The sequence below is a fragment of the Callospermophilus lateralis genome, chromosome 17, assembly GCF_048772815.1.
Source record: "Callospermophilus lateralis isolate mCalLat2 chromosome 17, mCalLat2.hap1, whole genome shotgun sequence".
NCBI classification, from domain to species: domain Eukaryota; kingdom Metazoa; phylum Chordata; class Mammalia; order Rodentia; family Sciuridae; genus Callospermophilus; species Callospermophilus lateralis.
The window spans coordinates 47,719,413-47,735,996 of NC_135321.1; the positions used below are offsets into that span (position 1 = coordinate 47,719,413).

The 16,584-nt window shown below is 36.2% G+C and overlaps 1 protein-coding gene across 1 annotated transcript in view; it reads right to left on the bottom strand.

Annotated features, from left to right (window-relative positions):
- Window positions 1–16,584, bottom strand: part of Greb1l (GREB1 like retinoic acid receptor coactivator) — a 250,854-nt gene that overhangs the window by 65,790 nt on the left and 168,480 nt on the right. The window contains exons 9-12 of the mRNA XM_076837400.2: window positions 7,005–7,133; window positions 4,081–4,197; window positions 3,104–3,223; window positions 1,905–2,042 (exon numbers count right to left, since the gene is read on the bottom strand). Coding sequence (XP_076693515.2) covers window positions 1,905–2,042; window positions 3,104–3,223; window positions 4,081–4,197; window positions 7,005–7,133 — 504 coding nt within the window. The remainder of the gene's footprint in view (window positions 1–1,904; window positions 2,043–3,103; window positions 3,224–4,080; window positions 4,198–7,004; window positions 7,134–16,584) is intronic.

The following is a 16,584-nucleotide window of genomic DNA, read 5'->3' on the forward strand; positions in this document are numbered from 1 at the left end:
CTGATGATTTTGCAAAACATCTCTATTTGTAAAACTGAGAAAAAATATTTTCTGATTAAGTTCCTGACCAATATTCTTTTCAGATGAGAAAACAAATAAACAGGGGCTGGGATTGTGGCTCAGCGGTAGAGCGCTCGCCTCGCGTGGGCAGGACCCAGGTTCGATCCTCAGCACCACATAAAAATAAAGGCATTGTGTTATGTCCATTTACACCTAAAAAATAAATATTTAAAAAAACCAAATAAACAAAGAAACTACAATAACATATGTTACACTTCCTGAGGTTTGAGGGGGAAATTTAAGTTAAACTTGCTGATCAACAGCAATATTCTGCCAACAGCAAGTACTTAGAAATTCTTATTCCTTTGCTATCTTGGCAATTTTGGTTAGGTTTTCTTCCTGAATGTCAGTACACAGCTTCAAGTTATCTTAGAAGTAGATAAAATGAAAATATGCCCTGTTCTAGTGATATGGCAGAAAGGAAAATTCCTCTGAGACTTTCTAAAGAAAGACACCAAAGGGGCCCCACACTCTCCGTATCTTTCCAAGGCTTAGTTGCACTATGCTAATATTCAATAGGAACTTCCTGACCCATGTGGAATTTAAACAACTGGGATTCCCTCAATGCCTGCAGATCCAGGATTAGTGGATAGGGTAGCCTGATAAAAGTCAGGGCTTGAAGCAAAACCAAGTTGGTGGACCCAGGACAACCACAAGAACAGATAACAATTCGTGTAATCACATTCACCTGTTTTATCCTGGAGGTAAAGCAGACAGACTCCTGGCCTGGCTAACCTTGCCCCAGCTGGGGGACTTTGGATGTGGGTATGGAAGGCATTTAATTAGTTCCGGAGTCTAAGGGCCCCCTGCATTTCTTTCTTTCCTTTAACTTTCTTTTAGTTGTAGATGGACACAATATCTTTATTTATTTTTATGTGGTGCTGAGGATAGAACCCAGCGCCTCACACGTGCAAGGCAGGTGCTCTACCACTGAGCTACAACCCCAGACCAGCCCCTGCATTTCTATTCCTCCACTTACAGATATCCTTGAAGGGCTCAGACTTTATTAAGACAGTTTATAAAGAACTGATACAGATGTAGCTCAGTGGTAGAGCACCATAGAGAACCATCCAGGCCAAAAGTAACAAGCCTAGATCATAAAGAGAGCCAGATCACAGAAGGGTAACTCCAACACCACCTCTGACCGTGCCCTAGGGTATGTGTTGACCAAACTTGCCCTATGTGATGAATGGTTTATCAAAACCATGGTTGAGTGCCCCTGAGTTCAATCCTTGGTACATTAAAAAAAAAAAAAAAAAGACACTGATTCATAGATGATTCCCTATGGTTCAGACTTATAGTTGTGGGGCTTCCTGGTTCTCTTGTATGAGGTCTGGCTTAGCTTATTTCCTTTCTCTGTGGTTTGGCTCCCTTTGAGGGTACTGTCCTCTCCCTCTCCTATCCATTCTTAGCAACCTCCAGGACCCAACTTAGACAGGACTTCTGAGTAGTCTTCTCAGACCCCTCCAGAGAGAAGCAAGCCCTCTCTCCTCTGAGCTTTTGCAGCTCTTGGTTGTGAACCTCTGCCAGCTCACTTATCCCAGTGTGTTGTAATGTTATCCCAGTGTGTTGTAATGGCTGTTTACTGACCCCAGTGGTTAGTGAGGGGTCAGGCTCCCCCACTACGCATTGCTCCTTGAGGGCAAGAAGGCTTTGCCTTATTCTTGGCTTGTAATCACATGTGTCATAGAGCATGAAGAAGCTGACCAATAAAAACTGGAAAAAAAAACCCAATAGCAGGATCAATGAATACACTCATGAATGCATGAATAAATCCCCAATGAAATGGAGAGACATTCCTAGACTCCAGAGGACACAAGCACCTTGGAATTCCTTCGCCTTACCTATCAGAATTACTGGTCTCACTCCTGAGTTACTCAGCAGGTTTTCAGGAACAATTACCGTTTCCCCTGCAGGAATGGGCCGAGGCTGTAAAATTCCAGTTAATGGGGTCTGTGGAACTGGGGCAGATAAAAGGGGTTCTGGAAAAAAAAAAGTTGTTTGACAAGAAGGATTAGACATAAAAGCTAAATGAAATACAAAGGAAAACAGTGCAATTTAAATACTTTTACTATAGAAATTTTAGAAGTCTAATGTTTTAGTAGTTTTTTTAAATTAAAGTAATTCATGATTATTATATAAAATTAGAAGAAAAACAAAAGGAAGGATAAAAAAAATCAACCATGATCATACGATTAGGCGATAACTACATTTAGTATTTTGGAATTTTCCTTCCAATTGTTTTGTTCCACATGCAATCTTTTGGATTATGTTTTGGATTTTTATCTACCCACCCGTCCAATTATTAAAGTCATATTTTTGCTCACTGTGTAAATTGTGAAAAGAACAGAGAAGGAAGGAAGGTAGAAGGATAAATCATCATTAGTACTACCTAGAGGCAAACCACAGGAACATGGTGGCATAATTCTTTGCATATATAAGATATCTCTATTTGGTCTTTAAAACTACTGATTTAAATGAACTTAAAATTTTAAAGGATTCCCACCTCTGTTTTAGGATCAATCTACCTAAAATGGTCTACTTGGTACCACAGGGTTGACAAATGTTTTTGAATGTTTAATTGTAGATAACAAATGGCCATGGATATCCAATGTTTGGATAGTAAGAGAGCAAGCCAGTTGGTTTTTCATTTTCTAGCTATGGATGGAACCATCCAGGCCAGAAGTAACAAGCATAGGACATAAAGAGAGCCAGATCACAGAAGGGTAACTCCAACACCACTACTGACCGTGCCCTATGGTATGTGTTGACCAACTTGCCCTGTGTGATGAATGGTTTATCAAAACCATGGGTTAAAAGTAAACCAGAAGTTGAATTAAAATCAGTAGTGATGGTACCTATGTTTGTAGGGAAGGTAGACATAATGAGGACAAAATATTAGCTATGCTCAAAATCCTTGCAAATTATTGAAATATGATTGATTAAAGAAATTTATCTTTAAGAGTTCAGGGAAAGAACAGGAGTAGAAGATATCTCTGCTGATTAAAAAGAAACTAAAACCCATTGTCTGTTAAATTCTTACCAGGTCTTGAAAGAGGACGAATTGTAGGAACAGGTGTAACTAAACCAGGTTGGGGGACAGGTGATCCAGGGTACCATCCCCGGTGTCGTTTCTTTGGTGGTCCGGAAGTGAACATGGTAGCTGAAGACAAAAAGAAAAGGCCTTGTCCTCAGCAATGTGGAAGAAAGAAAGAGTGCCAAAGTGACGCAGCATCTTTACTTTGCTTTACTCAGAAGGTCTAAGTCAGTCTGCTATAAGTAAAGATAAAATTAGAAAAAGCCACATTCATACCAACATCACACTAACAATACCTAACATTTGTATGTGGTTTTACAGTTTACTATCTTGTGCAGATTATTTCACAATCATGTGGAACTTTAGGTCAAGTACTGTTATAATCATTTTGTGGACAGAGGAAGGCAGGCTCGGATTTGCCTACACTTTAGTCAGAAAAAAAAAAAAAAACTTGTTTTTTTCAAATGCTTTCTTTTACATCAGTTTCAACATTTACTTTCCAGTTAGACTCTTCCGTGTAGAATCACCAAGATATTTCATTACTACTGTTCACATCAATCATAAACTTTCAAAGCGCAGTATGACAGTAAAAGTAAAGTGAAAACTCTAATAGAGTGTGTGCTGTCAGACAATTTATCATTCAAAAACCTACACCCTGTGTGGTGGTACGTGCCTATAATCCCAGCAGCTCAGTAGGCTGAGACAGGAGGAATGCAAGTTCAAGGCCAGGTCTCAGCAACTTTGTGAGACCCTCAGCAACTTAGCCAGACTCTCAGCAACATAGTGAGACTCTGTCTCAAAATAAAAAAAATAAAAAGGAGTGGGGATATAGCTCAGGGGTAAAACACACCTGGGTTCAATCCCCAGTACAAAAAAAAAAAAAAAAAAAAAGAAAGAAAGAAAGAAAAAATGGAAAACAAAAACCTGTAGCATTTCTACCATAATTAATTGCATCATTTCAAACCCTAAGATGGGTGTTGTACCTTGGTCTGCAGATGTGTAGCTAGGTCTTGGCGACAAGGAGTAGTTCCCTGGGCGGGCTGGAGTGGAGCTGGATGCATTGCTCTTCCCTCCATGGCTGCTGTTTCCATTTGCAGCATCTGTAGAACAGGAGAGGCTCCTTTTAGAATAGAGGTCGGCAAGACACTGCTGCCTGTGAAGCTGCAAACAGCTGATAGATTTCCTGCTTGAGGATGTGAAGATTCAAGGAAACCTCACTGACAGGATTCAGCTCAGGGCTGGGGATGTGGCTCAAGTGGTAACGTGCTCGCCTGGCATGCATGGGGCACTGGGTTCAATCCTCAGCACCACATAAAAATAAAATAAAGATGTTGTGTCCACCGAAAATTGAAAAATAAATATAAAAAAAATTCTCTCTCTATAAAAAAAAGAAAAAAAGGATTCAGCTCAGTGGCATAAAACCAGTGACAACCATCAGAGGTGTGGACACCATCATTAACATTAAACATCACACATGTCAATTAAAAGAATTAATTTAAAAAAGTCACCTAAAAATAATTTCCTAGGACATAAAGAGATCTTGGAGGGTCATTTTTTTTCAATGAAGTCTTTGGAGATGGTGGGTTGAAAGAAGGGAAGACTGTTATTTGTATTATTTTAATTTTGGATGGCAGAAAATTTCAAACATATACAAAAGGAGAGAGAATAGTATGTAAACTTCTACATACCCACCATCCAGCTTCGACATGTATCAACACACTGCCCACCTGGCTTCATTTAGACACTCTACCTCCTTCCCCTGCACATACACACATACATGCTCTGAATTATTTTGAAAGCAACCCATTTATCATGAAATTTCATTCCATAAGTACTTCTGTATGTGCTGCTAAAAAATAACTCTTTAAAAAAGTAACTATAATATTATTATGCTTAGAATTAACAATGATGGATAATTTCTTAATATCATCAAGTATTTCATCAATATTCAAATTTCTCTCAATTATCTTGAAACAGCTTTTATAGTTGGCTTATTCAAATTGGGATTCAAAAAAGATCTACACATTTGAATTTATTTGATAAGACCCTTAAATTTCTTTTAATATATAGGATTCCCCTTCTTCTTTCATTCTTTTTTTTTTGTGGTGGTGCTGGGGACTGAACCCAGGGCCTTGTGAACGCAAGACAAGCACTCACTCTACCAACTGAGCTATATTCCCAGCCCCCTTCTTCTTTTTTTTTTTTTCTTATGATTAATTTTTTTCTTTCTGATAACCTAGTAGAATTTCCCATTTTCTGGATTTTGCTGATTGGCTGAACTTTCCTTTGTTCTCTGTATTTATTTCCAATAAACTAATTGTTAGATGTAGAGGCTTGATCAAGCTACATTCAATTTGGGTTATTCTTTGGCAAAATAAGTACTCTGTTTGCAATATTAAGAGTGCTCTGTGGGTTCCATAGTTGTCAGCCTAATTCTTATGTTATAAAGTTGATCAGCAACTTTTTACACTAATGGTTTTAGCAACCAAGATAGTATTACTGATCCATGACTTCGTTGATTTTCTTAATGCAGTGAAAACCTGAATTCAGTTTGTTTCAAGCCTGTAATCAAATCAGAAAGCAGGTCTTGTAAGAGTTGTTGGGCTTGACTAGGAACATGAGTGGGCTATGTAATTTATGATGCCTAAGTGTTGAAAAGTTTCTAAAAATGAAACTTTGTCTCCTCGTTCTTCTTGTACCATTTCTTCTCTTTAAACATTGGACTTTCTGGGATTCCATCCTTATTTCACAACCTGCTTCACACTACATCTCTCCTTGGCTGATGCTATTTACCCTGATGATTTTAACTGCATGTTGATGGCTCAACCCTATCCCACCAGTCGTGATTTCCCTCTCTGGTGGATTAAATGACTGTTGAACAGCCCCACTGGATGTCCCAGGAAACTCAACATGTTCACACAGTCTCCTCTTGGAGAACCTGTTCCTCCATCTGCATTCTGTCTCAGGTACACCATTTGCCTAGAAAGGTGGATGTCAGCTGAGATCCTTTCTCCTTTATGCTCACATTAATCAATCAAGACCTGCTGAATTTACTTCCTGAATAGTTCTCCAATTTGTCTCTCCAACCTATTATCACCCTGGCCAAGGACTTCATCATTTCTCACTTTGACTATTAAAATGAACTTCAACTAATTTTCCTACTCCCTGAGGCCTTCTAACATGTTACTGCCCAAATGATTCAGCTCAAGTCGTTCCTTTTCTCCACAAGTTATAGAGTAAAACCCAGGCTTCTTAGCCTGGTCTCCCAGGACTCTGTTTGCACACCACTAGCTAACCGCTTGCCACTTTACAAGTTGCATATTTTATGGTTCTAACAAGTCCAAACTGCTGGCAGATATCATATGATCATGCTATTTTTTTCCCTTTTCATTCTCTTTTCCTTTTAATCTTTGTTTCTGCTGTTCCCTGAATTTGAAATGTCTTCCTTCCACTCCTTGGTATAGTATGTATCTTCTCACTGTGCAACACTAAATTCCTCCAAGAACTCATTCTTGATTAGTCCTTAAAATGTTGGGCTTCAGCACATTGAAAATATCTTATATAGGCCCATTTCCCTTACTAGGTTACAAGGACATTTGTGGCAAGGCATTATGCCTTATTTGTTTTCATATCCTCAGTTCTTAGGTGCCCAAGAAATGTTTGTTGAACAGAATCAAACTGCAGTATCTCTTCTGTGTGCCAAATGTCATTCTGACTCTTCTGGATGGAGCACTGAGAACACAAAGCTTTGTAAAATATTACATTATTATAGACAACCCCACTTCTGTCTTTAAGTGGCAGTTGGAAGCAGCTTCTGTTTTCTTCTATCAATTTGTCAATTAAATTTCACACAAGTCTTTTAGAGACTATGTATTTGCTAAAGAAATATAAGTAAGGAAAACATCACCTGCAGCATAAGTCTTCCCTACAACCTGCAAAGATAAAGCCAGTGGTTTCACAACATTCTTATTCCGGGTCAGGTCCTGAGCGCCACTTAAATTGATTGCAGAATTAGCTGGACTGAGAACCGGCGAATCTTTAAAATGAAAGAGGTTGTTTAAATTAGCAACCATTTATATGTGCAGGAATGAAGTTACTTCAATAAGGGTGAATTGAGAAAAAAGCAGATTATAGGATTTCGGATCTTTCCTTGAACTATTCAGAAATTTTGGAATAACAGTTTCTCTATATTCAGGCTTAATTATTTTTTATTCAATGAACACTTACTACAAGTCACTATGTGCTGGGTACTAAGTACTTCAAGTATACTAATTCACTCAATCCCTATAACAACTCTATGAATTGGTTAACATTACAAAACTTTCAGAAATTGAAGATACCTCAAGGTTTTCACATCTTAACAGAGTGAGTATTATTACCTTAGGTAGCAGAAGTCAGTCAAGGTCAGATGCTCTACTATCATTATGTTCCATATCAAAACTATCTTCATACTTCTCTCAAAACTATGTTATAATTTGATATATTTATCTCTATTAAGATGAGTTTTTAATTTGAAAAGTGTCACACAAAGTAACTCATTGCAATCTAGGAGAAAATATTTTTCTCTGAAGGAAAGTTACTTTAGTTTCTTGAATAAACTAGAATTATTTATCGCAATAGTAGGTATATCCAAAAGAAAGCTTTTATTTGGATTTAGAAAATAATTCATCACAGAAAAACTGCATTCTGTTTCATAGACAGACAAGTTATGAGAGTGAGAAAGACTCAAGCCAACTGGAGATTTCCTTAATAAGTAAAGACAAGTCCCTGATGTTACTCTGGCAGAACAGCTAGATCAGTTAACCCAGTATAATGTCCAAAGGGACTGTTTAAATACTCTGGGAATCTGAAAAACAAAGTGCCCTAAGAACAGGGTTCTGATGGTGCTACATTAGAAGTTATAAAAAAATTATTATTAGTAGTAGTAGGGATTTAATTTAGGGGCACTCTACCACTGAGCTACATCCCCAGTCCTTTATTTTTAACTTTGAGACAGGGTCTCTCTAAGTTGCTGAGAGTCTTGCTGAATTGCCAAGGCCTTAAACTTATAATCCTCCTGCCTTAGGCTTCCAAGTCATTGAGATTACAAGTGTGCACCACTGCACCTGGCTAAAAATATTATTTTTTATACTACAACATATCTGACTCATCTTTTCATAAGAACTGAGAAGTAGGAAATGGTCCTCTGTTGGCTCAGAAGAGTTAATGTGCCTCTCTGAGGGAGCAACTTAACAGAGGGAAAGCTTTAAGGTCCACTGAAAGAACAGTGGCTAATAAGTACATACACAACATTACAAAGTAGCAGGAGGTTGAACATGGTCCCAGTCTTCCACATCTTAACAGAGAGGTTTAAAGGACAGGAATCCCAGACAAGTTGGCTATGCTGTTACACAGCTGGTCAGTATGTTTCAGGCCACAATCATGTTGTTTGGAATAAGACTGGCAGCTTATTATACTAGTTTATATCTACAATTTTAGTAAAATCCTAACTAATAGTGCAAGTAAACATATAAGCAAAATCCAGTTGATGAATTATGAAGTGTGATACTATAGTTTGAATATGAAGTGTCCCCGAAAGGGCTCATGTGTCAGGCAATGCAGGAATACTTGGAGGAAAATTATTAGATTACCTAATCCGTGGATTAATCCATTGATGTATTAATAATCTGAATGGATTACTAGGTGGTAATTGTAGTCAGGTGGGGCAAGGCTAGAGAAGTAGGTCACTAGGGGCATGGCCTTGGGAATTATATTTTGTCCCTGACTCCTATCTCTCTGTTTTAACAAGGATAGCATAAAATGTTGATATGAAGAAATAAATATGAATAGTTGGAAAAATTCTGAAAAATAAGAGAAAGAGGGAGACTAGTATGATGATATGATATAAAAACCTTAGTGAATAAAACATTATGGTCTTGGTGCACTAGCATGCAAACAAAATAGTGGAAAATAACCCCAGTAAGAAATAGACATAAATACACAAGAGAATTTAGTGTAAGATAAAGAAAAATATTCAAATCAGCAAACAACACTCAACGAATTGTGTTGAGGATTGTGGGTATATAGAAAAATAGTTGTATATACATCTTAGACCAAGTACCAAACAAAATCAAATGGATCAAAAATACAAATTTTAAAATTGAAAATACAAGAATAAAAGGAAAAAATATGGGAGATTTAATTGTCACCTAAATATGGAAAAGGTCAAATTATTGCTCATAATGCAGAAGCCATAAAGAAAATTAGTAAATTCAACTACTCAAAAATTAAAAGATTCTACGTGGCAAAATACATGATAAACAGGCAAATACTAGCCAGAGAGTTCAGGAAAAAACACTTTCTGAGATTAATCACACTAGTATCAGAAAAAAAAAAAAAAAACAGATTTTAAGCAAAAACTATACTGGAAAAAAAGAAGGACCTTTTACAATGATAAAAGAGTTGATCCACAAGGACGATAATTATAAACATATATGCACCTACTAACAGACCCAAACACTTGAAGCAAAATTTGACAGAATTAGAGGGAAAACAGCTGTTTAATAATAGTTGGAGATTTCAATACCCTGCTTTCAATAATTGATAGAACAACCAGAGAGATTAGCAACAAGGAAACAGAAGAGTTGAATAACATAGTAAACCAATCAGACCTAATCGACACCAACAGAACATTCCTCCAACAAAAGCCAAATACATAAAAATTACATATTCTTTTCCAGTATACAGGGTCTGTTCTCTAGGACAGAACAGATGTTAGCCAAAAAACAAGTCTCAGTTAACTTCAGGGAATTAAAATCACATGAAATACATTTTCTGACTTCAATAGAATCCAGTGACTGACCAATAACGAAAGGAAATTTGAAAAATTTATAAATATGTCAAAATTAAAGATATTCCTAAATAACCAACACATGAAAGAAATCACGAAGTAAAATTAAGTATCACTTCAACATAAATGAAAATGAAACACAACTCCAAAAAGTTTATGTGATGCCACTTAAGAAGGAGAATTATTCCTCAGTATCCACAGGAGACTGACTGGTTCCAGGATTCTGTGAATACCAAAAGCTGCAGGTGCTCAATTCCTTTATACAAAATGGTACAGTATTTGCATATAATTTTCACACACCTCCTGTATTCTTTCAGTCATCTCTATATTACTTTTAATACCTAATACAATTTAAACGGGATATAAATAGTTGTTAAACTATATTGTTAGGGGGGAAATGAGTGGACAACTTAAATGCAAATAATTTTTTTCCAAGTATGTTTGATCCCCCAAGCAACTGAAGATGTGGATGCAGAACAGGCAGATGTGGAACCTGTGGATATGGGGACCTGTGGACATGAACAGCCAGCTGTACTGAGAGGAAAATGTATGGCTATAAATGCCTATATTTGAAAAAAAAAAAAAACGAAACAGAAAGAGCTCAAATAAATAACCTTAAGAAACTAGAAAAAGGAGAGCAAATTAAACCCAAAGCCAACAGAAGAAAAGAAATAATAAATATTGAGGTAAAAATGAATAAAGTAAGAAATAGAGAGACAACTGAAAATCAACGAACTTAATGTTTGCTAAGTGGTAGCTAGGATGACCAAGAAAAAAAGAGAAGATGCAAATTACTAAAATCACATAAAAATAAACAAATAAAATAAAAAGGTATTGTGTCCATCTACAACTAAAATAATAATAATAACAATAATAATAAAAGAATGAAAGGAGTGGCATCACTAGCAATCTTAAAGAAAAAAAAAAAAGAATTGCTATGAACAACTGTATGTGATTTTTAGGGACTGAACCTTACTGCCCCCAAATTCGTATGTTGAGGCCCTCACCTGCAAACCTTAGAATGTGACTAGATCTGTAAATAGGGCCTTTAAAGAGGTTATTAGGTTAAATGCAGTCATAGAGCAGAGCTCTAATCCAATATACTGATGTCCTTACAAGGAGAGAAAGAGACACCCAGATGCCCATGCACAGAGGACAGACCACTTGGGGACACAGCAAGAAGATGGCCATCTGCAAGCCATGGAGAGAAGTCTCAGAAGAAACTAACTCTGCCAGCACATCAGTTTTGGACTTCTAACCTCTAGGACTATGAAAAAATAAATTTATGTCAGTGGCATTTTGTTATATCAGCCCTAACACACTAATACTGTCCTCAAATTAGATAATTAGGTTATAAATGAATAAATTTCTAGGACAGAAATCATCAAATTGATTCAAGAAGAGGAAAAAAATCTGAATATATTTCTGACAAGAGACTGAATTGGCTAAAAGCAAAAAACAATATCCTACAACTAACCACACACACACACATACACACACACATACACACACAAAAACAAACCTCAAAGACTCAAGGGTTTCATTAAATTTACTAACAAAGAAATACTACCACTTTTTCACAAACTCTTTCAAAACATAAAAGAGAAGGGAACATTTCCTAATTCATCTTGCATGGTCACTAATGACTCTCATATCAAAACCAGACAGAAATTCAAAAGAAAAGCAAGCTATAGTATATAGTTTATGCAACTTATAATACAGACATAAAAATGCTTACAAAATACTACCAAATTGAATCTAGCAACACATATATAGATTCATACACCATAATAAGTGATATTTTTTAGCAGGAATGCAAGATTGGTTTAACATATATAAATCTATTAGTATAATTCATAATATTAATAAAGGACAAAACTACATGATTAATTTAATAGATACAAGGAATCTGACAAAATTCAACTCCCTTTCATGATTAAAAACAGTTAACAAACTATGAACACAACTGATAGTCTTCAACTTGATAAAGGGTATCCGTAAAAAAGTTACTGCTAATATCATATTAAATGGTAACAGACTAAATGTTTTCCCCCTAAGATCTAATTATAACCTGGACCAAGACAAGGGTGTCAATTTTTGCCACTTCTATTTGATACAGTATAGGAGGGTTTTATCTGGAGTAATTAGGAAGGAAAATAAAATAAATGTATCTAGGAAGAAGTAAAACCACATCTATTTAAAAATGACATGTACAGTAATTCCTAAAGAATCCACTACAAAACAACTAGTGCTGACAAATGAGTTCATCAAGGTGCCAGGATATAAGATCAATATAAAAAAATCAATGGACTGGGGTGTAACTCATTAGTAGTGTGCTTGCCTAGCATGTGCAAGGCCTGGGTACTGATCCCCAGCACCAAACCTTTTTTAAAGAATTGAATGTTATATATTCAAAATAAATAATCCAAAAATAAATTCAGGAAAAAATCAAATTTATAATAGCATCAAAAACTGTAATTAGGAAAAAACTGAACAAAAGAAGTACAAAACATTGCCAGGCATGGTAGCACACATCTGTAATCTCAGCTGCTCAGAAAGCTGAGGCAAGAAGACTGCAAATTTGAGGGTGGCCTGGGCAACTTAGTGAAAACTTAGTGAGACCCTGTCTGAAAATAAAAAAATAAAAAGAGGTGAAGAGGTAGCTCAGTGGCAAAATGTTGCCTAGCAAGTGAAAGGTGTGGGGTCAATTCCCACTACTGAAAACAAAAAAAGGACAAAATTTATACTATGAAAACTACTAAATGTTAAAGAAAACTAACTAAAGAGGACAAACATTGATGGATAGACATTCTGTGTCTATGGCAATATTCCCGAATTGTTCTAAAGAGTCAATCAAGCCTCATCAAAATTCCAGGTGGCTTCTTCCCAGATACTGACAAGCAAATTCTAAAATTTATATAGAAATGCAAGGAGCTCAAATAGTCAAAACAATTTTGAAAAACAGAAGGAAGTATAGACTTAAACTTCCCTATTTCAGAACTTCATACAAAGATACCAACATTATAGAGTGTGGTAACAGCATAAGGACAGGCACACAGATCAATGAAATAGCATTGAGAGTCCAGAAATAGATCCTTTTTATTAATGAACAACTGAATTTTGACAAAAATGTCAAGAAAATTCAAAACTTTTTTTTTAAAAAATGGTTTCGAGACAAGTAGATATCCATTTATAAAAGAATGAAGTTGGATGCCTTACACACATACAAAAATTAACCTGAAATCTAATAGCTATAACATTCTTAGAAGAAAACACAGAAGTAATATTCATGACCTTGCAATAAATAATGGTTTCTCAGATATGAAACTGAAACTATAAGCAACTATATTTTCTTTATAAATTAACTGGATTTTAACAAAATAGAAAAAAACTTTATGCTTCAAGGGACACCATCAAAAGAAAAAGACAATCCACAGAATGGGAAAAATCTTTGTGAAAATCATCTGTCTGATAAATATTGCTCCCAAAATATATAAAGAACCCTTCTTAAATCTATAATTTAAAACACCCATTGGAAAAATATGCAGATGATTTGTATAAATGTTTATTTAAAAAATATTCAGGGCTGGAGTTGTAGCTCAGTGGTAGAGCACTTGCCTAGCATATGTGAGGCACTGGGTTCGATTCTCAGCACCACATATAAATAAATTTAAAAAATGGTCCATCAACAATTTTTAAAAATCAAAAGTATATATACAAATGCTGGATACAGTGGCAAACGTCTGTAATCCTAGTGGCTCAGGAGGCTGAGGCAGGAGGATCCTGAGTTAAAAGCCAGTCTAGCAGCTTAGCGAGGCCCTAAGGAACTTAGTGAGACCCAGTCTCTAAATCAAATATAAAAAAGAACCGGGGAGGGCTGTGGTTAGACTCAGTGGTGAAGTGCTTGCCTCACATGTGTGAGGCACTGGGTTTGATCCTCCACACCACATGAAAATAAATAAAGATGTTGTGTTCATCACTAAAAAATAATATTAAAAAAAAAGACCTGGGGATGTGCTCAGTGGGTCAAGCACCCCTGGTTCAATCCCTGGTACCCACCCCCCAAATATACCTTCCCCTACACACACCAATGGCTAATAAACACATGAAAAGATGCTCAAGGTCATAACACTGAAGAAATGCAAATCAAAACCACAATTAGATACTACTTCATGCCCACAGGATGGAGATAATCAAAGAGGAAGGTTAACAAGTATCGGCAAGGGTGTGGGAATCATCATGTTACTCGTGGAAATATAAAATGGTTTATCCATTTTGGCAAACAGTTTCTTAAACAGTTACACATAGATTTAACTATATGACCCAGAAACTCTACTCCTCAAAGAAGGAGTGAAAATTCATACTCATATAAAAACCTGTACACAAATATTCATAGTGGCATTCTTATTATTATTATGTTTATTATTTTGGGTGCTGGGGATTGAATCCAGGGCCTTGTACACTAAGTACATGGTCTATCAGAGGTTATAACAATGTATCTCTCTCTCTCCCTCTCTCTCTCTTTGTCTGTCTCACTCACACACACACACACACACACACACGCAAACACACACGAATAAATTTTTTTTGGTGCTGAGGATTGACTCCAGGATGTCTTATTATCCAGCAACATATTCAGCCCTTTTATTTATTTATTTAGAGACAAGGTCTCACTAAGTTACCCAGGCTGGCCTTGAACTTGCTATCCTGTCTCAGCCTCCCTGGGATCACAAGCATTCGCCACTAAACCAAGCCAATAGCAATATTCTTAATGTCTCCAAACAGAAACAACCTAAATATCTACTAACTGATGAATGAATAAAGAAACTGATTTTTCCATACAACAGAATATTATTCATCAATGATAAGAATGAAGTAAAATACTGATATATGCTACAGTATGGAATAAACTTGAAACCTGCTTCTTCATGAAAGAAGCCAGTCACGAAGAATATATGTAATATGTATACAAAATGCCAAGAACAGACAAATCTGTGGAAATAGAAAACAGATTTGTGGTTGCCAGGGGCTGGGAAAAGTGGTAAAACAGAAGTGACTATTCGAAAGTTCAGGGTTTCTTTTCAGAGTGATAAATACTCTGACATGTATTGTACAATTCTATGAATGTACTAAAAACAATTTAATTGCATACTTTTAATAAGTGGATGGTATGGTATAATAATAATAACAACAATTATTATTATTATTTGATGCTGGGGATTAAACCAAGGGACACTCAACCATTGAGCCTTCTTTTGTATTTTATTTAGAGATAGGGTTTCACTGAGTTGCTTAGGTCCTCACTAAATTGCTGAGGCTGGCTTTGAACTCACAATCCTCCTGCCTCAGCCTTCCAAGCCACTGGGATTACAGGCACATGCCATCTTGCCCAGCTTAATAATTATATCTCAGTGAAACTACTACTTACAAATGCTATAAGTAAAATGATAAACCAGGGAAAATATTAACTAATATTACAGATAATTACACTCTGCACTTCCATCAACAGAAACCAGTAAGAAAAAAGACTACTGTAGCTTGGTTGCGCTGCATCATATCTCATTAGTCCCTTTGATTTCAGCAGAAGCTCCAGCAGACAGTTCTTTATGAGCTCGGGGACCTACTTAAGTTCATATTTATTTTTTTTTCCAGCTTTTTGTCTCAAGGCTTTCTTCAAGGCCATCAAGCTCTCTCAGCCCTGGGTGTGGTTCAGAGTGTGAGGGAGTTTTATGTTTCTAGGGCAATCCTCAATTAACAGGGACTTGAAAATGAGTGTCCCAGCCCCACATTCTTATATATATATATACACACACACACACATATATATATATATAATATCTCCCAACAGAAATATTATATATATTAATACATATAATATTAAATATATATTAGTTTTAGGTGGACACAATATCTTTATTTTACATTTATGTGGTGCTGAGGATCGAATCCAGTGCCTCAGGCATGGTAGGTGAGCGCTCTACCACTGAGTCACAACCCCAGCACCCTAAGCCTCACATTCTTTAGAAGGTGTTCTGGAAGGCATTCTGCATGCTTCTTGGAGAAGCTCAACTATATAGAAAACACACCTTTATGTTGGCTTACTCTGGCTTCCAGGGATCACTTGCCAAATAAACAACCCAAGACCTTCCCTTAGGCTCTGATTTCATCAGAACCCGAACTATGACAACTGACAACTCAAAAACAAAAGGGTAAGAAAGAAACTTAAAGTTCATAGAAAAGAACATGCAAATAGCTTTTAAACAAATGCTAAGATGCTCAATGTCAATGATAAGGAAAATGCAAATTAAAACTACATTCTGATATCATTTTCACTCCAGGTATACAAAAATCCAAAAGTTCAATAATAAACTTTGTTAGTGGGTATCTGGGAAAATACATGTTACGATGCATGCACTGATATGGCCTCCATGGATAGTAATCTGACAGACTATATGGAGATTTTAAATGAGCCTGTGCTTGACCCAGCAATTCCTGGACATTTATATACATGTGAGGAATTATTTATGTTGAGGATATACATTGATGAATTGTTTGGAAACAATACATAGACACACATACACACATATGTATGTCTATCAACAGGAGATAGATTAAACAAATTATGGCACATCCAGATATCTTAATAGTATGCAGCATT